Genomic DNA, 18,715 nt, shown 5'->3' with positions numbered 1-18,715 from the left:
ATGCAATACTTTATAACTTTATATCTATTTATATTGTGTACGCTAACCTGTCGTTTATAGCTATAATTGTTTAAATACATTTGTCTTTTAACTATTATATTAATGAGTGATTTACATAACACCTTTACAGTTTTGGTATATTCTCAATTTGAGTGTATATTTACCTTTACTAGTAAGCTATATACTTTCATATGTTTTTATATTTTACTTATTTTCCGTTTATTTCAACTCAAAGAATTCCCTTAAGCATTTCTTATAAGGCCAGTTCCATGATGATGGATTTCCTCAGCTTTTGTTTGTCTTAGAATATCTTGATCTCATTTTTCATTTCTGAAGGACTGTGTTGCTGGGTGTAGTATGTTTTGTTAACTTATTTTTTAGTGCTTTCAAAATGTCATGCCACTCCCTCCTGCTTGCAAGTTTTCTGTTGAGAAGTCATGTATAGTCCTATGGGAGATCCTTTTTATGTGATAAGTTTCTTCTCTTTTGCTGCCGTAAAGCTTCTTTGTTTTTGACTTTAATCATTTGGTTATAATGTTAAAGTCAGAAACAAAGAAGCTTTAAGGCAGCAAGAATATTGAGTTTATCTCTATTGAGTTTATCTTTCTTGGGGTCCTTTGAGGTTCCTGAATCTGTATGTTCATATCCCTTCCAAGATTTGGGATTTTTTCAAACAATATTTCTTTAAATAAGCTTTCTATCTTTTTGTCTCTTTTCTCCTTTGGATAGTCTCATAAATTTTATATTTGTACGTTTGATGGTGTCTCATATGTCCCTACACTTTCTTCACTCATTTTTTGTCTTTTTATAATTCCTCTAATTAGCTAATTTCAACTAATCTTTCTTCAAATTCACAATTTCTAATTTTTTGCATGATTGCATCAGCTATTCAAACTGTTGAGTTTTTCAGTTCTGCCATTGTATCCTTCAGCACTAGGATTTCTGTTTGATTCTTTTCTGCAGTTTCTATTTTTTATCAAACTTCTATTTCACTCATGTATTGTTTTCCTTATTTCTTTTAGATGTCTGTCTGTATTTATTGAATTTCTTTGAGTTTCTTTAAGATGAGCATTTTGAATCCTTTTTCCAGTAATTTGTACATCTCTATTTTGATGGGGTTGGTTAGTAAAACTTTAGTTATTTTGATGGTGTCATGTTTGCTTCATTCTTTGTTATTCATGTAGGTTTGCATTTCTGTCTGCATTTGAAGGAGCTAACTCCTCTTTCACTCTTAATAGAACAGATTTGACGAATTAAAATTTTCTCCTAATAGGTCTGCAGGCTGATGAGATTACCTCTGGGCTCATGATTGAGTGGCATCGGATGCAGGTCTTGTGCCTGATATTGGGTCTACAGTGGAAACTGCAGTTGGCAGAGTTGTTACCAGAGTCTCTAGTTGGTGTGGGTCCCATCTGGTTTCTCGGCAGACTGGACTGTCTCCAGGATCTTGATCTTTGGGTCTGGCTCCCAGATGATGAAGGTCTGCTTCCGGATTCACAGATTGCAGGTCTTTTACCATGTGCAGTGATAGATATGGCTTCCACTGGGTCTCTGGGAGGACTCCTGTTGGATAACCTAAATTAGTACCTGACCTGGCCATACTGTACAAGTTGGCTGAGATGGGCTTAAGTTGAGACACAAGATTGTTTCAGGATATAAAACCAAAGCTGGCATCTTTAGCCCTATCTCTGGGGTCATGAACAGCTATGTGTACAGTGGTTTCCTGGGTGAGCAAGCCTGCTTTCAGACTGCAGTTTAAAAAGGTGGGGGCCAATTTATAGGGCCATGTAAAGATCCACAATGGGACAGAGGTGAGGGATTCAGCCTGAATGGGCACTGTGGGACATGCCTTCTTGTGAGTGCCCAAGCAGGCCAAGCTTCTCTCAGTCTGAAGACAAAAGGGGTCTGGACCTAAATCCAGTGCCATTTGAGGATCCACTGTGGAACAGGGGTTGGCAAAGCCTGTCAGGCATGTCTCCTGGTGGGATTCCAGCTGGACAGAATTGCTTCAAGACCATAGCTGGGAGGGACTGAAACTAATCTTCAGGACTATTTTTAAATCTGCTATGGAACTGATGTTGGCAAGCCTGACCGAGTGGCAGTAGGGGGTGAGAACCCCAGCAGATCCCTGTGTGGTCAGGATTGCTCATAGACTGCATCTGAGAGGGGCTAGAGCTGAGATTCAGGGACCAGTTCGGGTCCCCTATGGGATGAAGGCCAGTAAGCCTGTCCAAGAGCATCTCTAGCAGTTCCTTGAATGTTGGAATAACTTCAGGGCTGTGACAGGTCTGGTGCCTAGAAAGGGTCCCTTCAGGATCTGTTATGGGATGGAGGTTGTCAAGACCATTAGCACTGATGGGCTAGTCACCCTGTGCCATTGAGATTGTTTCCAAACTGCAGTTAAGAGCGGCTAGAATCAAGATTCAGGACCCCTTCAGGACCTGCTGTGGGATGGAGGCTGACAATCTTTAGTGGCACAGATGGATGAGTCTACCGGCAGTTCTTATTATGGATGGAATTACTCCCAGGGTATGGCAGAGAGGGGCGAGAGCTGAGATAGCGCCCCTTCATGATCTGCTGTGGGACAGAGGCTGCAAGCCTGTCCTGGTGGTATAGATGGGTGAGTCTCCCTCTAGGTCCCTGTGTGAGAAGCACTAGGCTAGAATTACAAGTAAAGGGGGCTGGAGCCAAGTTAGAGGATAGCTTTTGGGTTCACGGACAAAACTGATGGCAACAAGCAGATGGGTCTATCTGTAAAGCATTAATGAACATGATTCCTCCTAGCCCTTTGGTGGATGCTTTTGGAAGCAGGCTCAAGGACAAACGGGGCTGTAACTAAGCCCTTTGGAAAATGGGGTTATTTATGGGTCTGAAGCTGGGTCTATCATTGTTGGGTCGGTCACCTAGGTGCAGTTCTGTACCCTGAAAACAACAATCCTAGATCTTGGACTCCACTGGGGTTTCACAACCTCATAAACCAATCCAAGGGCTCCCACAAAAAAATTTTTGGTCATGAATGGGTGCAGAATTATGTTTTTTGTGTGGGGTAATACAAGCGGGTGACCACCTATTCTGCCATCTTATCTCATCCCCTAGATATCTGTTTTAATCCTATTTACCCTGTTTGTGAGGGAAGGATTTCATACTTCAAGAGATACCTATGGAGACAGTCAAACACACAGACCCTACATTGGACATATGAGATTGATGCATATTTATTAATCATACACACAGCCCAGAGGAGGGAGACACCACACACCATGCAGGACCACATAGGGGCTGCATTCGGGGAAAAAAGTGAACAACCATGGGTATGGGATGCAGGTTTGGTAATATCAAGAGGGTATAGTACTCGTTGGTACTCAGGAGGATGTTATTGGCTTGTTTGAATAACTCCACAGGCTGGCATAGAACTGAAACTTCTCAGTAGCAGGAAGAACTTGACCTGATCTATTTGATAAGGCAGGTTCTTTGGCTAGGAAACCTTATTTGCAGGAGCAGAGTAGGGAAGAATCTTTACTGTAGGGCTATTTATACCCCTTTCAGATGCCCTCAGCTATGACAGAAGCCAATAATATTGGGCCTTAATCTTAGGACTTGTACCATAGGATATTAATGAATCTTAGCTATAGGAAGGGAAAAAAAGATATGAAAATAAAGCTATAATTGGTTTCTTAAAAGTTGCACTTATTTTCAACAAGAGACAGGATTTCTGGTATTTTCACGTGGCACAATGACCTTGCCTTTGTCTGTACTTAGACAAAATTATTAAGTGGCCCTACTTTGTCTCATTTTATCATGGTCTCAGAGTAGCCTGAGGTTGGTATTATTTCCAGTAGGGGAATAAAATGGCATAGCTCTGAGAGCTGGGCCAACTTCCAAATCTCAGAGGCTGCTATTTTTTTTTTTTTTTTCTTTTCTTTTTACAGTTAAAAGGGCCTGCTGGTGCTGGGAGGCTAAATTAGATGGGTTGGTCAAGGAAAGTTTTCTGAAAGAGGGATATCAAAGCTCAGCCTTTACCACTAATAAGGAGTCATCCACACAGAGAAGAACTCAGGAGAGTAGAGACACGAGAGGAAGGGAGACAACCTGTGGGAGAGCATTCCTGTCTGAGGGAAACAGCAAGTATGAGCAAAGAAACATTTCATCACACCCAAGAGATGTGAGAAAAACCATCGGGAGCGTGGCTCTTTGCTTCAGCGCTCTCTAGGGGTTGAATATGGAGGAAGTATCAGAATCTCAGAGCATGGGAAGTAAACTTTTGGAAAGCCTCGAAGTGATCCTGATACAGTGGTCCTCCCAGACAGATTGTCCCTCACTGCCTGTACCCTTCCCTCACAGATTTAGTTCAATTATATAGACCTTATATGAAAAACCCAATACTAATTGATACTTTAATATGACCCTGTTTAACATACAACAAAATTGCTTGTCCAGGAATGTTTTACCAAAATCCAGGGAGATAGATGGGGTTGTTACCTAGTAAATGTGCTTTCAGTGGCAGAAGATCAATTATCCTAGATATAATTTTGTTTTTTCTCTGGAAACTAGACTGTAGTGATTTTTCTAGACCATCTAAAATATATTTGAGCAGGGTCTGCATTTCCATTTAATAATGAAGCATTCCTAGGATATAATTTTTATCATTCCAACCATCTGTTCATATCCAGTTCATGCATTTGAACACTATTACAATAGTTGGGTTGAAGACACCATTGCTACCAATTGGGAATTTAACATACCAACACAGGAGAATATTGACGATGATAAACAGCTCAGTCATCAGAGAATAATGGTTACAAGCATGGACTCTGAAGCCAGACAGCCTAGGTTCAAATGACAACACTATCACTTTCTAGTTTTATCCCTGTTGGGTACGTTACTTAGCTTACGTGCCTCAATTTTCTCACCAACAAATTAGGATAATACTAGTAGCTACCTCAAAGGTTTATTGGGAAGAATAAAATATGTAGTAATTTCTTAGACCTGGCACAGGATAACACTATGTAGGACCTAGCTTTGTAATGATGATTACAACTGTGTATTGGAAAAGACCAAAAAAAAAAAAGGTGATTAATACCATATTCCGATAGTTGATGAGTTAATTATGTACTAACCAGTATATGTAAATGTTCACAGATCTTATTGAGGAATAATTTCTATCACTTATGGTTCTACACAGGGCCTTTCCTCTTGCTCAATGTCAATCACATAATAAATCAGTTTTTAGCAAAATCTGAAACTACGCATTTAATTTAAAATATTTTTGCCTGTCTGCCTGATATGTCTGATTCATTCAAGCCTACTGTAGATAACAGTTTTAATACATTCTGTTACTGAGCTTTTTGGACTTTGCCTAAAGAATACACTAAGAGTCTCAGATCTTTAATTGAGGCAACCGTATTTAGTACCACTGAAATAAGTGTGATAACAGCTTGATCATGCAAAGCTTGACATGAAGAAAACACCTGCCTGGTGTTAATAAGATACATGAATTTCAGACAACAGAAAACCAAAGAAAATTACCACTTTGTCTGTCTTGATAAAATGCCAACAGAGTTCTCATTCTTTTCATGATATTCAGAAGTTTATTTGAATTTCTATGAAATGTGAACAGAAAAATAACATGGATTATGGGCTCATGGCGGGTGAGGGGTTTTAAAATATTGCTGAATTTTTATACATACTATCAGATTTACTAAGACAAAATAAAAGAAAAAATAAGGAAAAAATAAGTATTTGTTTTGTTCTGGATATTCATTAGAACAAACCAGAGTGATCTGAGGATGAATTTCAAGTATCTGCGTAGGCCTGGATATATTGGACATTAGTGTAAACACACATACCCACTTCTTCTCTTAAGGTTCAGGTCTCAATAGAAATATGTTGACTGTTCCTATCAGTTGGCACTTTTATGCATAAGAGAAAATCTTTTACTTTCACAAACCTACTTTAGTTGTTTAAGAAAAGGAAAAATCTTAATAATAATAATACAACAGTCATTAAAGGAATAACTTAGTGCAGATACCATCTTCTGATAATCACCCCTCAGAGTCTTGATTCTAGGCTGTGACATTATCAGAGTTTGCACTGGTCACCAAACAGCTTTGACATGGTATTACCTAAATCATTGCATTATTACAAGCAGAACTGAAAAACTACAACTTCTTTTTTTTGGTGAAGTAAGGAAATTCATCCTCCAACAGGTTGAGAGCATCATTAAGAAAAAAAAATGATTATTCGTGTGTTTGTTGCCAAATGTATACAAGATTTATAAAACCCCAATATCGTATGCACTGAATTGTCAGTAGTTTTTGTTTGCTTCTTTGCTTGTTTGTTTAGCATACACAGAATAAATTATCTTGTTAGACTGCTTTCTATTTCTAATGAACATGTGTACATATAATTTTTTGGAAGCAAAGTTATGCCTTTTTTCCCTCCTAGTTATTTATTTTACCTAAAAAATTTTAGTACCTACACCAAAATGTAGTTAATATTCATACATAGTCAGCATTTAGTTGACTGTGATAAATTGTCAAAAGAAAGAATAATTGAAATCTATTATACTGCAAAATCTAATTCAATACACTATGCTTAAACTTATATTGTGTCTTAAAGTTGGCCATAACTGCTAATAGACCAACTGAAGATATTTTCATTTTAATTTTTTTATCCTTCCAAAGATTTTGATAACTTAAAACACTGTGTGAATAGTACTTTACAGTTTGTAAGCACTTTGACATAAATTGTCACTTTTGATCTTCCCACTATCCTTATGGGAATGAGAGGTTATAGAATTATGAAAGATTTTTATTATTCTCACTTTATATATTAATAAATTGGAAATCAATCATCATGTTTTTAAGGAAATGCAGGTAATCAGCTTTAGAAAAATTAAAAGTCTAGAATTTCAAAGTTTGTGGAATGTATTACATTGCACTGAGAAAACCATTACCTTTTGTCCACAATAACCCATCCTGTCTCCTTGCTGCCCTGGGTCCATGTCATTCTCTCTACTGTTTCTGGAACTCTGAATGTTTTTCTTCACTTCTCTTCCCTGCTTTATGCACTCTGTCTTAAAATGTCCCTGCTTCTCTCAAATATCTAAATCCTGCTCATCTCTCAAGGTCTAGCATAAGTTCCATCCCCTCCAGGAAGTCTTCCAGTCCCCACTGTTCTTACTTAACAATTATAGCATTTACAGGAATTTATTAAGTTCTTAAGTGTTTCATATATGTTCATCTAAATTCTCCTACCAGATTATAAGCACCTGAGAGCAGAGACCAAGTCTTATACTTCTTTGAAACTCACAACATTCTAGCACTGCATATAGATATAATAAATGCTTGCTAAATATTTGGTTATTGTTTAATTACCCAATGGAGACAATGCTGAAACACATCTCATCTTCTTTATCTGCATTTCCATCCCTGTGGCTTGTAATTTAGCCTGTATAATCACTTACTATGGTAGAGTTCAGTGTGGGTTTTTTCAATATGTTCATACATCAATTGACCCTAACATTAATTTCTAACTGTCAATGACGTCCAGTCATATGACCTAGGGGATCAAATTAACTATACATGCCTGATGGATTCCCTGAATAGAGTAAACATTTGGGTCATATATCAGCATTGAGAACAGGAACAGGAGACATTATGCTGTGATTGCGTTTCTATAGAATTATATTAGCATTACCCATTCTGCTAGTCATAATTTCTCAGCAGATCAGGGATATCTATCAATAGTATTTCCTGTGATATAGCATATGAAAATGCATTCCATTATTCATTGGAAGTGTTGCTGATCAAGCATATTATCCTTATAAACTTACTTTTTAAGAAAGAAATGTTTTTGTGAAAATAACATACTTAAGAGTCATTATGTGAAAAAAGGATGTCACTCTATGACAGTTTGACTCTCTGAAATGTAAGTGTTTGGTTTAATCAAATAACTGCTTTTGTTCATATTTTAAGGTGAATTTGGAGAAGTCTGTAGTGGGCGTTTGAAGACACCAGGGAAAAGAGAGATCCCAGTTGCCATTAAAACTTTGAAAGGTGGCCACATGGATCGGCAAAGAAGAGATTTTCTAAGAGAAGCTAGTATCATGGGCCAGTTTGACCATCCAAATATCATTCGTCTAGAAGGTGTTGTCACAAAAAGTAAGTTACTGAGTTTCTTCATTACTTCTTTCACGCACCTATCTCAGTTTTTTTGAGAAAAGGAAAAATCTTAATAATAATAATACCACAGTCATTAAAGAAATAACTTAGTTCAGATATCATCACCGCCTCAGAGTGTTGATCCTAGGCTGTGACATTATCAGAGTTTGCATTGGTCACCAAATAGCTTTGACATGGTATTACCTGAAAATCATTGCTAACATAACTTGAAGTAATGAATCAAGAGTAAAGGGTTATTATTATTTTTTTTTTGATTAACAGAACAAACACTTTCAGTGTTTTGGGTCATTAAGGTAAAATATTTCTGTTTAGAAATAAATGTCATATGCAGATATAAAATGCTTTACCTGGAGTAAAACTTATAAACAAAAATTCTGCAATTCTGCATGGAACCTATATAAATGGCATTAGAAGTAAATTATTATAATTTATATAAAATGAATAAATTTTACAATTCCTCAAGTAAAAATTCTTCTTTCACAGAAATAACGGAACAAAGTTTATTCCTTTGAAAGGAAATGTTTTTAAAAATCCAAAATTAGCAATATACTCTAAGAAATAGATTGCTATATATTCACTTTCATTTGCATAATGATAGGGCATAAAATATGACAATATTTCTCATTACTTTATTCACTAAGAATAATAACATATAAAATCCAATACAGATTTGGCCTTTTAGAAATAACTCCAATCCTTCAGAGAGGCATTTTTCTTTCATAAAACTAACATTTACTTTAAAATCATTTAAATAAAATTGAAACTTTGTCATATTTGGAAGCAGAAAAGTATAAAAGCTTACAAAAGAGATGTAATTGACTTTGTGTCTGAAACTCCTAAGTCCTTCTCACAAGGCGTTGTCCAACATGCTACCCAAAATGAATACATTACGGACAGCTACAAAAGTTTAGAAGACAGAAAAGAATGCTTCTGATGACAGATGTTGCAGCGGACTATGACTTTAGTGGCCTTCCTGGGGCCTTTCAGTGTTCATGTCGTTGTATAGTTTTTTCCCACATTGATTCTGGGCTTTTCTACGTAACAAACCTTGGCCAATGCGACATTAGCAAGTATGATGAAAGTGAAGACATCTTATGTGTTTGTACGTTGGAGCTTGTCCTCTTGCAACACTCTTTCCTGGAACCGTCTCTATGCCTACTGAAGGCAATCCATAAGATGAGGCCACATGCAGTACTGCAAAGAAGAGAACTGAGGTGATCCAGCCGATATCCACATCTGAACTCCAAGCAGAATGTCAGCACTGAATGCAGCCTTCTGAGTGAACCATCTCAGGTGTTACACCTCCACCACCACTGCTATTAGATAGCTGTAGCTGTGGTCAACATCTTGTGCAGGAAAGGAATCATGCACCTCCGTCCCAGCAACCCATAAATCATAAAAGATGATTAAATGGTTGTTGTTTTAAACCACTGAGTTTCAGATGGCTTGTTGCACAGCAATAGATAACCAAACAGATGGACCTCAGTTAGAATTCTGCTCCTGCCACTTAAGAATTATGCAGCTATGGGTAAATTATTTAACATCTCTATCCTTTACTTCCATATCTGTAAAATGGGATAGGAATGTTGTAAGAATTAAATTTGTCAGTGTGTAATACATTTAGCACCCTTTGTGCGTCATTGTAAACCACATTAAATGACATTCTTTATTGGGACTATATGTGCTAGCACTTTATACCTATATGTTACCATTTCATTCTCACAGCAACCCTGATATCATTATCTACATTTTAGGGATGAGAAGCGAAGCCCCAGGCAGGTTAACTAACCCACATAAGGACCTTTAACCTACAATATGTGGCATGACTGGTGTTCAAAATGAAGTCTGTCTCACTTTAAAACCCACCTTTTTTTTTTTTTTTTTTGCTTTTGCTATATCCCTTTGAATGGGTTTTTACTTTAATTATCTTATTTGAATTAAACAACATTAAATAAATAACAATTTGAATTAAATAACATAATTCTGCCTTTCAAAATAGGAAAAAACTATTGGGGTAGAGTGATGTTAATTGCCCCTAAAATATAAAATCTGGAAAGAGCCAGCTATGCCATAATACCTGGTAAACATTATGACCTAAAAGACAGAAACAGAGAGACAGAGAGAAGAAATAGATGTTAATTATTTCTTTCGTATTTTCTGACTTCCTTGTTATTAATTTAACATGAACATTTCAAGTTATTCCTTCTGTATTATATATCTCTGGCAGGCAAAAGATAATTTTAAAGTTGGGTTATGAACCTTTGCAGAGCATTTTAAATCACAATTTAAGCATAATGTGAAGTCCTCTGATGTGTGTTTATGCATGAAACATCTGGAAATGTGTGTCCAACAATAAATTAAAAGGTTTTAAAAGTGTCATATCTTTGTTTTCTTACTTTCATAAATCAAACTATGCCTTTTCCTGTATTCCTATGTGCTTTATTCACATATTCTTATATGTGAATTACACATCTATCCTTTCTCAATCACACATGCACACACACACACATATGAAAAGCATAAAAAGATGTATATCCATGTGAAATAGTGGGAATCGTTTATCCTACATCAACTAAATATGTTTGATAAGATATTCTGTGGTACTTGCCTGCCAGTTTGAAATAGTTTATTTCACATAAGTATCCAACTAACAAAAGATTTCTTTACAACTCTAAGAATCTCATCTAGAAATGAGACCAGCGACCTCCACTTAGCCACACATTTGTATGATCTACAAGTCAAGGCTTTTGTTCCATTTCTTAAAAAAAATAAAATAAAAATCTCATCTCTATTATAGGAAAACTGATTGAGAAAGGATAGATTCAGTATACTGTTGAGTGGCAATCACCATTATAGCATTAACTTGTTAGAGTGAGCCCCATATAGGGTGGTGTGGAGCTACCAAGGTGGGTGGTAGAGATGGAGAAAGGAATAATCCTCATAAAGATAAATGGGCAGGTTAATATTGTTATCATCTGGACTCAAGTGCTACGGGACTGTTAGAAGAAAGCCAATAAATAAATGAGTGCCTCATTCCCATAAATTCATGGTAATTGTTCCAAGATTACCCTTAAGTAGCTAAGAGATAGCTAGCAATTAATGCTCCCAAAGGACTACCCATTGCATAAAAGATAATACTGATGAAGATAAAGATGCAGTATAGGCTTATAAGGGCATATTTGTAGAGTATCCTGGGATTCTGAGAAATAAATTCATAGACTCTCAGTTGAAAGTAACTCAAAATCTAGATCAAAACCTTCATCAGATTCTTTTATAAATTCTTTATATGCATATTTTTTATCTCATATAGGATTTATCTCTGAGAGATAAGTGTTACAAAGTTCTTGGGAAAACTTTGGCTGTCTTTCATATTTGAGCGTTATTTTAAACTTGAAAATTAAATTATTAAAAGCTGTATTATACAAAAAGTGTGTCTGATAAGAGTTGAACCTATTTATTTGATATGCATCACAATTTCATTAACCTGTTAAGATACAAGTGATATAAAAAGAGATTAATTGACGTATAACCGTATGCTTAGTACATACTTTTTCTCCAAGAAGCAAATAGAAGCCATAAGTTAGAGAACAGACTTGTAGCCATTAGTAGCACAGATAATAGCAATTTGTAACAGATAACATATACATCCGTGTCATTAACTATATAACCAACAGAGAAAGAGCTATGGTTCTAAAAAAAGACAAGAATTGTGGTTTGATGATGAAGAAATACTGTGCAGTAACCACACGTCAGAATACTGGGCCCTGCAGTTTGAATTTATGATGATGGAAGAACCAAAAAAAGAAGAAATGAAGTGCCTACCTCCCAGATTAGAGAGCAACAACTAAATTTAGATATGCCAACTGTATCTAAAATAAACTCTAAATCCAGTAAAGAGCAATAGAAAACAATCAGGGTAGCAAACAAATTCCCAAACATAATTTCATTTCATAAAAGTATTCCCTAAATATTCCATGAGACAGTATTGAAGTTCTAACAGAAAGTGCTGCTCTTGCTCAAAACCCCCTTTAAATACTCGAGAATACTGTGGGTTCCTTCTGGAGAGGCATAGTGGGTCAACATGGGAACTGGGTAAGAGAGCAGATTCAAGCCAGCCAAATACATTTTAGTACTTGCACAAAAACTGCTTCTCTGGTTCCAGAATTTTGTTCTGCTTGTTAAGTAATAGACATTCCCCAAAATTTCTACTACTGTATTACTGTATTAGCTATGACATCTGCTGTTCTACCTGCTTATATTTGGGCCAGTCACATAACCACTTTGGGCCTTAATTTTTATCACCACACACACAAAAAATTGAAAAGTGCAAATTAGGCTAGAAGACAATAAAGGTCACCTCTACCTTTAATATTTTGTTATTCCATTTTTTTTTGTTTGTTTGTTTTATTTTGTTTTGTTTTGAGACGGAGTCTCGCGCTGTCGCCCAGGCTGGAGTGAATGGCGCGATCTCAGCTCACTGCAAGTTCCGCCTCCCGGGTTCCCGCCATTCTCCTGCCTCAGCCTCCCGAGTAGCTGGGACTACAGGCGCCGCCAACCAGGCCCGGCTAGTTTTTTGCATTTTTAGTAGAGACGGGGTTTCACCGTGTTAGCCAGGATGGTCTCGATCTCCTGCTTCGTGATCTGCCTGCCTCGGCCTCCCAAAGTGCTGGAAATACAGGCGTGAGCCACCGCGCCCGGCTCCATTTTGTTTTCAAAAGAAGAGTTATGAGATGTTGGTGAGGAAAATTTGTGCCAGTGATAACTTATCACTCCACCTCCAACTTTATTATAACTCCACGTGCATATTGATGATCCAATAAGGAAATAGAAAAGTTCAGGAAGAAACAAGCAAAGAAAAAAAGTGTCTTCAATAAAGTTTTCAACTTATAATTTGTAAAGTAGAAAAGTTATAGGTAAAATTTTTCTGTAAGTAAAATCAAGGTGGGGATATGTGTAATATACATTGTATGGGGTAAAATATTCTGTATGTCTGATTTTACTAATACACATTAGGTTTTTTACCTCTGAGGTTCAGCTCCTCTGCTAATTAAGGTAGGTTAAGAGTTTATTGGTTTTTGTTCTTACCCTCAAACCCAAGAATCATTTACTGAGTATGACCAGGTGTTAGGCCCTATTGCTGATTAAAACCTAGTGATAGAGGAAAGAAGGCTCAGTGCTCTTGAGAAACTCATTTGTTGGTGCCAGCCCACTGGGAGCAACAAATAAGTATGTCATTATTCCCCAATATGGTGTGGCATGTGCTGTTTTGGCTATAATTATTCAATAATTTTTTAATTTATTCATTCAGAAAATATTGTGTCCATTTTTCTAGTCATCTTTTTTTCTTTTTTCTTTCTTTTTTTTTTTTTTTTGAGGCAGAGTTTCACTCTGTCACCCAGGTTGCAGTGCAGTGGCATGATCTTGACTCACTGCAACCTCTACCTCCCAGGTTCAAGTGATTATCCTGCCTCAACCTCCCAAGTAGCTGGGATCACAGGTGCACGCCACCAAGTCCAGCTAATTTTTGTATTTTTAGTAGAAACGGAGTTTCACCATGTTGGCCAGGCTGATCTCGAACTCCTCACCTCAAGTGATCTGCCCACCTCGGCTTCCCAAAGTGCTAGGATTACAGACGTGAGACACAGCGCCTGGCCTCTAGTCACTGTTAATACAGTAATGAAAAAAGAGCTATCTGCTACAGGAGACAAAAAGAAATCTAAATATTTAAATATAACTTTAGGTAAAGAGCAAAAACCTGAAAGCAAGGAGGAAGCAAACCATGCCTAGGTGTGATAGAAGAGTATTTTAGAGAGAGGAAACCGCTAGTTCTATACTTTTATTTTAAGAAAGAATTTGGCATGTTAGAGGAGCCCAGAAAAAGAGTGGAGCAAAGTAATAATACTGTGGATTACAGAGTGAAAGGAGAAACTAGAGGCAGACAAAACATAAGGAGGCTAGTGTAGTAATCCAAGTAAAAAATAAGGAGAAAATAGAGTAAAGAAATAAAGAGAAAAAGGGATAGATTCTAGACCTATTTCTTAGGTTAAATTAAGACACTTTAGTGACTGCTTGATTGTATAAGGGGAATGAGGACGATGAGACCGTTTCAGATGACTTAAGTGAATGGTTTCCATAAGTAAAAAGATGGAGAGGGAATTCTGGAGAAATAACAGATCCAGAGGGAAAATAATGAATTCTTATTTGGACATGCTAAGTTTTAGTTGTCTGGGACATTTAGTTAAAGACTTCCAGAATGTTCCTGGAGCTTGAGTGGGCTGCAGGTTCAAAATAAAGAGAACTCAGTAGATGGGTGATGGTTGGTAGTTGAAGTCATAGGGAGGATGAGATTACCCAGAAGGTTAAGGAGAACTAGCATTAAGAGGCAGACTGAAGAAGAGAAGTGTATGAAAAAGACAGAAGAGCAACCTGAAAAGCAAAGGACAGGTTTCTAAGAGTAAGAGAGGTCAATAGAATAAAATGAGCTGAGAAACCAACTTAGATAAGGATTGAGAAGCATCCATTAGATAGGGCAATCAGAGGGCACAGCTCATAAAGCATACCATGGGAGTGGAGGCCAGATGGCAGTGGATATAGAGTGAGATATGTGCACACTACATCCAGATTCAAAGTTGTTAAAATGCAAATTAAATTGTGTTGATTCCTTAAATTCCAAATGTTTAGCATTTGTCAGTTAATCATTCATCTAAGTAATATTTTTGAACTGCCTAGCTACTACATACTGGGCACTTTCTTCTTCTTCTTCTTCTTTTTTTTTTCTTTTTTTGAGACAGAGCCTCCCTCTGTTGCCCAGACTGGAGTAGATCTGGGCTCACTGAAACCTCTGCCTCCCAGGTTCAAGCGATTCTCCTGCTGCAGCCTCCTGAGCAGCTGGAACTACAGGCACGTACCACCATGCCTGGCTAATTATTGTATTGTTAGTAGAGATGAGGTTTTGCCATATTGGCCAGACTGGTCTCAAACTCCTGACCTCAAGTGATCCACCTATCTTGGCCACCCGAGGTGCTGGGATTACAGGCATGAGCCACCAAACCTGCTGTTCTGGGCACTTTTCTAAGCATTAGGTGCCCAGTAGTGAATAAGAAAGCCAAAGTGACTGTCCTTCTGGATCAGGTCCCTGAGTCTACCTCCTCTGGTTTCATTGCTCACCATTCTTCTTGAATCCTAGATTGCATTCATGATGAATGACAATGGTGTCTCCAAACTTGCTCCTCCTTTCTCCCAGGTTTCTCTTCTTTTTACAAATCTCCAAGGAGCTGGAAGACAATCTCCCAAGCTGATCCTAAATGGGTACAAAAGTAAATAACTCTAATATGAAAAAGATGTAGTATTTATAAAACTCAGCTTCCTTATAAGACTGGAGTTAGCAGTCTTCCTTTATTTCAGTGATGTGAGAAGCAAGATCATTTGCTGAGGTGGACAGCAGTCCTGAGAACTGAGATGTCTGTGAATGTTTGAAGTGGTTCCCATGAAGAATGTGAAAGAAAGCTGACCAGGAAATATTAGAAAAATTGAGGATGTCACTGAGGATTTAGGAACCTAGAGATCATGACAGAAACTGCTGTCCCAAAAAGCACTGTTATTAATTAGGGAAAGAGTTGTAGGATGAAGATGAGAAGAGATTAAATCCAAGGAAAAAGGGAAAACTTGGAGGCAGTAGAAAGAGAAGAAATGGTGATTTTGTGTACTTTCTCTCTTCTTCTACCAACCTTAGTACTTTTTGCTGTTGTTCAAAAAATAAATGGTGATTTACTGTACTTCCTCTCTTCTACTAACCTTAATACTTTTTGCTGTTGTTCAAGAAAATAAATTATTCTTGTGCAATTTCTAGAGTCTTGATGGATTCTGAGGACATTTACTGCGAACTATTTGCCATTTGGAATTATAATGTATACATAATGATAAAGAAATGAACTAAGTGTGACTATAACAGTAACAAGATGACATAGCCTGGTGGCCCTGTGTATCACACTCTGATCAAGCAGGACTAGGGATAATTGGAATCACCGGCTTATTTTCTCTCTTCCAGAGCACACTTCCCTTGTCACAAGAAAAAAATAAACTCTTTCTGTATGCAAGAATAATTTATTGATTGTCCTTCCAGTATTTAAATATCTGAATTTTCTCAAGGTCATTCATTCTAATCATGTCCCTAGAATTACCTCTAACCTATTCCCTACTTCTGTGGTTTTCTTCTGCCCATAACCTATCCTGCTAATTGTTGGGTACACTGCAATGTAACAGCTGTAAAAAAATCTAGTAACAAGTTTCTCAGTGTGAAGGTATCATTGTAAACTGTAAGAGCCAAAAAGAAAAGAGAGTATAAATGCACTTTTATGCATACATAATGTTTCCTGTTAATACTGCTAAATAAAATTGAATAAAGCCATCTAGAGGATGAAATCTTATTGACTTTCAAAAAATAAAAAATTTCTCCCAAATCATTCATGATATGATTTGTTCTAGATAAAGAGTGTGACAAATCCAAATTGGGAAGGGCTATAGATAAACCCATATTACAGGCATGAATTTACATCCTGGAATTCAGGAGAATAACAACCAACCTGCCAGGCTTCAGGATAAGGCAATCAATCATTACTGAGAAATCTTCACCAAGTTTCTAATGGTCTTATGTAAGGCTGGATAAAAACCGGTAAAAATCTTCATCACTGAAAATTTAAAAGGGTCCCCCTTTTAATGAAATTTCTAGTAAAAAAAAAAAAATCCATGAAATTAACAAATGGAAATCTGGTAAGATCCTCATTTAATCCAATGATGAAATTTTAATGCTAGTTTTGTTGTGGTTGCTGCTGCTGTTGTCAGAATGTGTTACCATGCCATTTTTCAAATTTTCATTTTGGTGTAATTTCAGTCTTACAGAAAAAGTTGTAAAAATATTATAGTTCCCATATAACCTTCACTAAGTTTCCCCCATAATTTTAGTATTTTGCTTAACCATAAGACTATTTTCAAAACCAATAAATAAATATTAGTACAGTACTATTTATTAGATTGGTGCAAAAGTCATCACGGCTTTGCCATTAAAACTGCAATGACTTTTGCATCCACCTAATACTAAACTACAGACTTTCATTCAGGTTTTGTCAGGTTTTTCAGTAATGTCCTTTCTTCTGCTCCAGGATCCAGTCCAGGATCCCACACTGCATTTTGTTATTACGTCTCATTAGTATTTTCAAATCCATGCCAGTTCTTCGATCTTTCCTTGTCTTTCATGACCTCAAAACCTTTCATGTGTACTAATCAGTTATTTTGTGGAAGGTCCCTCAGTTTGGGTGTGCCTTGTTTTCTCATGATTAGATTATGGTTAGGCATTTTTGGCAGGAACATCACAGAAATTATACACCGTTCTCAGTGCATTGTATAAGCGGGCACACGATGCCCACATGCTTTATTCGTGGGGATGTTAGCATGGAGCACTTGGTTAAGGGAGTATCTTCTAGATTACTATACTATAATGTTATTTTTCCCTTTTTGTAAAAAGTACATATTTTGGGGCAGAATAATTTAGGTTTTGCAAATATCCTATTTCTCCTCAAACTTTTGTGCACTAATTTTATCATCCATCCATAATTTTCTTTTGTATTCTAAAGTTGACTTTCTTATTTCTCTCTTGCCCTCTGTATTTGTCAATTTGAATTATTCTCTACAGAAGAGTTGTATTTCTGATTGTTCTATAAATGGAATTATGCAACATGTAGCCTTTGGATTTGGCTTCATTCTCTTAGCAGAATGCACGTGAGATTCATCCACACTTTTTGTTGTTGCGTAGCGTTCCTTTGTACGCAAGCACCCTAGTTGGTTTTTGTATGCAGTGTTTGAAGGGCACCTGGGATGTTTCCAGTTTGGGTGATTATTGATAAAACTGGTATAAACAGTCACGTACAGGCTTTTATGTAAACATACACAGTCATGCGCCACATAATTATTTTATGTCAATGGCAGATTGAATATACAATGGTGAAGCCATCGGATTATAATGGAGCTGGAAAACTCCTATCACCCAGTGACATCCTAACCATCCTAATATAGTGCAAAGCATTACTCACTTGTTGGAGATGATGCTGCCGTAAACAAACATACTGCACTGCTAGTTATGTAAAAGTCGAACACATACAATTATACACTGTACATAACACTTGATAATGATAATAAATGACTATGTTACTGGTTTATGTATTTACTAAGTATACATTTTATCATTAATTTCAGAGTGCACTCCTTCTATGTATTAGCAAATGTTTACTATAAAACAGTACGTGGTTTTATGCCAGCAGTGTCCTCAGGCGTCATGTGTTTACTGCCTCTTGTTTGCGTCATATTCTCTTGTTTTATTTAATCTTGTGTGGTTTAGTTCATCATGGCCCCTAAATGTGCAAAATCCACTGCTAATGTTGCCTAGAAGAAGCCAAGTTAAGTGATTGACCTGGAAACAACACTATAGGTCATTAAAAACAAGAAAATTGGAAAATCATTGATAATTGTTGTTCACCAGT

At 36.9% G+C, this 18,715-nt stretch overlaps 2 protein-coding genes across 2 annotated transcripts in view; both read left to right on the top strand.

Annotated features, from left to right (window-relative positions):
* CRYBG3 (crystallin beta-gamma domain containing 3) overlaps nucleotides 1–18,715 on the top strand; it is a 532,216-nt gene that overhangs the window by 123,426 nt on the left and 390,075 nt on the right. The gene's annotated exons all lie outside the window — the stretch shown is intronic.
* Nucleotides 1–18,715, top strand: part of EPHA6 (EPH receptor A6) — a 927,196-nt gene that overhangs the window by 716,204 nt on the left and 192,277 nt on the right. The window contains exon 11 of the mRNA XM_015129296.3: nucleotides 7,977–8,162. Within this exon, the coding sequence (XP_014984782.2) occupies nucleotides 7,977–8,162 (186 nt within the window). The remainder of the gene's footprint in view (nucleotides 1–7,976; nucleotides 8,163–18,715) is intronic.

Source organism: Macaca mulatta, chromosome 2 (genome assembly GCF_049350105.2).
Source record: "Macaca mulatta isolate MMU2019108-1 chromosome 2, T2T-MMU8v2.0, whole genome shotgun sequence".
Classification (NCBI taxonomy): domain Eukaryota; kingdom Metazoa; phylum Chordata; class Mammalia; order Primates; family Cercopithecidae; genus Macaca; species Macaca mulatta.
Note: the sequence above shows the minus strand (reverse complement) of the source record. Positions and strands in the feature narration are given on the sequence as shown.